Raw genomic sequence first — 2,025 nt, forward strand, 5'->3', positions numbered from 1 at the left:
TCTATCTATCTATCTATCTATCTATCTATCTATCTATCTATCTATCTATCTATCTATCTATCTACATTAAAGTGATAAATAAATGCTGACACATGTTTAGTTTGACTACAGATGAAGGATCTGAGCAGATGATCAGACTGCTTGGAGACAAGGTGGACCCAGCTGTGGTCAGGAGACCCAGCAGAGAGGACTGGGTCTTCAGGCAGCTGCTTACAGATCCTCGTGTCTGYAGACCTGAATAAAAGCTCACCTGTGAGGTTTGAGCAGGTAATAAATGACTGAACTGACCCTCCAGGTCTGAGATCATGGACTCGTGTTTGGTCTTCAGTTTGGTCAGATTTTTAGACTTCTCCTCCTCCTCGGCCAGGTTGGAGCTCATGTCAGCCAGACGCTCCTCCAGGAGTTTCCTCTCCTGCAGAACAGGAGCTGAGTCACAGCTGAGCTCGGAGTGCTGGAGACAGACTCAGAGCTGCAGGAGCTCACCTTCTGCAGCTTGTTGTTGTGGTCCTCCACCAGCAGGACGTCTTCCTCCAGCTTCTTCACCTTCAGCTCCACAGCAGCTTTGTCCAGCTGCAGCTTCTGCCGAGCGTCCTCCTCCTCCCTGATGTGCGCCTCCATCAGCTGATCACACAAACATCTGTTACTGCAGCTGCACAAAGTTGGCAGCAGTTTCATCATGTTCTCTAAAAATCCTGCTGAGTCATGGTTTTTCATCTAAAAGTCAAAATATTTGATGATTCTTTGTATATTTTAATGTTTTAAAAGATATAAGAGGCAACAAAGACCTGGAGCTGCTGCTCCATGTCCTTCTTCTCCTGCTGCAGGGAGATGCTGCGCTCCTCCTCCTCCTCCAGACGAGCCTCCATCTCRTGCAGCACCTCCTCCAGCTCCTGCTTCTTGGCCTCCAGACGCACCCTGATCTCCTCGGCCTCGGCGTACAGCTCTGTCTCCGCCTGAAGCTTCAGCTCCAGCTGTGACCGCTCCTCCATCAGCTGGGAGCAGACCTCCATCCTTAATGACCTCACCTTTCTCCACGTCTCCAGGTAAAAACGCTTTGACTCACCTGAGCGTGTTTCTGACTGATGTCCTTCAGCTCAGACTCCGCCTTCAACGCCACCTCCCTCACAGCTTTTAGCTCCTCCTCTTTCTGACCCATTTCCTCCTCCTGTCGGGTCACCTGCAGCAGGGGCTTGACCTGGATCACAGACATGAGGGTTAGCTCAGGTGTGCCCCTCTCTCAGGTGTGTCCTGCTCTCAGGTGTGTCCTGCTCTCAGGTGTGTTCTGCTCTCAGGTGTGCTCTGCTCTCAGGTGTGTCCTGCTCTCAGGTGTGTCCTGCTCTCAGGTGTGTCCTGCTCTCAGGTGTGCTCTGCTCTCAGGTGTGTCCTGCTCTCAGGTGTGCTCTGGTTGTAATGCTGGACCTTGGTGAAGAGCCTCCACCACTGCCAGACTCGCAGTTTCAGGTAACAGGCACAGTTCCTCTGGAGGACCTTCATGGCGCTCAGCTGCTGCTGACGTTTGCTGAAAGCCCTGAAAACAGGAAGCAGATGTGAATCCTCTGAAGGTGACACCAGGGGGCGGGGCCTGAAATCTCGCTCTCACTTTCTGGCCAAGAAGCCTCGGGCTTGTGCCTGGAAGGCGATGATGACCACGGTCAGTTTCAGGTCTCGCTCTTCCTCCAGCTGAGCCAAAACGCCCGTCCTGAAGAACATCTTACTCTGACCGATGCGGTACAGGTTCGGGTCCAGATCCAGGTGTTTTACCTGCAGATGGGTCAGCATTAGCTCAGTTTGTAAACGAACAAACAAACAAACAAAAACAAAAGGTCATCTGCAGCTGTTACCATCAGACAGCATGCCTGTTTTCCATCCATGAAGCCTTTAGGGATGGCGTTAGCTGCCAGGATCTCATACCTGAAACATCAAGACCACTTCCTGTTTTTAGAGACTCTCAGATACTACCATCATCAACAAACATCAACAATAAACAATGTAAACATCAACAATAAACAATGTAAACATCAACAA

At 50.6% G+C, this 2,025-nt stretch overlaps 1 protein-coding gene across 1 annotated transcript in view; it reads right to left on the reverse strand.

The window, feature by feature from the left end:
• Positions 1-2,025, reverse strand: part of LOC106535776 (myosin-11) — a gene marked incomplete at its 3' end in the record, with an annotated part of 32,105 nt that overhangs the window by 8,751 nt on the left and 21,329 nt on the right. Inside the window, 7 exon segments of the mRNA XM_014032856.1 lie at positions 289-412; positions 484-621; positions 786-992; positions 1,064-1,195; positions 1,420-1,528; positions 1,601-1,761; positions 1,842-1,911. Coding sequence (XP_013888310.1) covers positions 289-412; positions 484-621; positions 786-992; positions 1,064-1,195; positions 1,420-1,528; positions 1,601-1,761; positions 1,842-1,911 — 941 coding nt within the window.

This window comes from Austrofundulus limnaeus, unplaced genomic scaffold (assembly GCF_001266775.1).
Source record: "Austrofundulus limnaeus strain Quisiro unplaced genomic scaffold, Austrofundulus_limnaeus-1.0 Scaffold1559, whole genome shotgun sequence".
Lineage (NCBI taxonomy): Eukaryota > Metazoa > Chordata > Actinopteri > Cyprinodontiformes > Rivulidae > Austrofundulus > Austrofundulus limnaeus.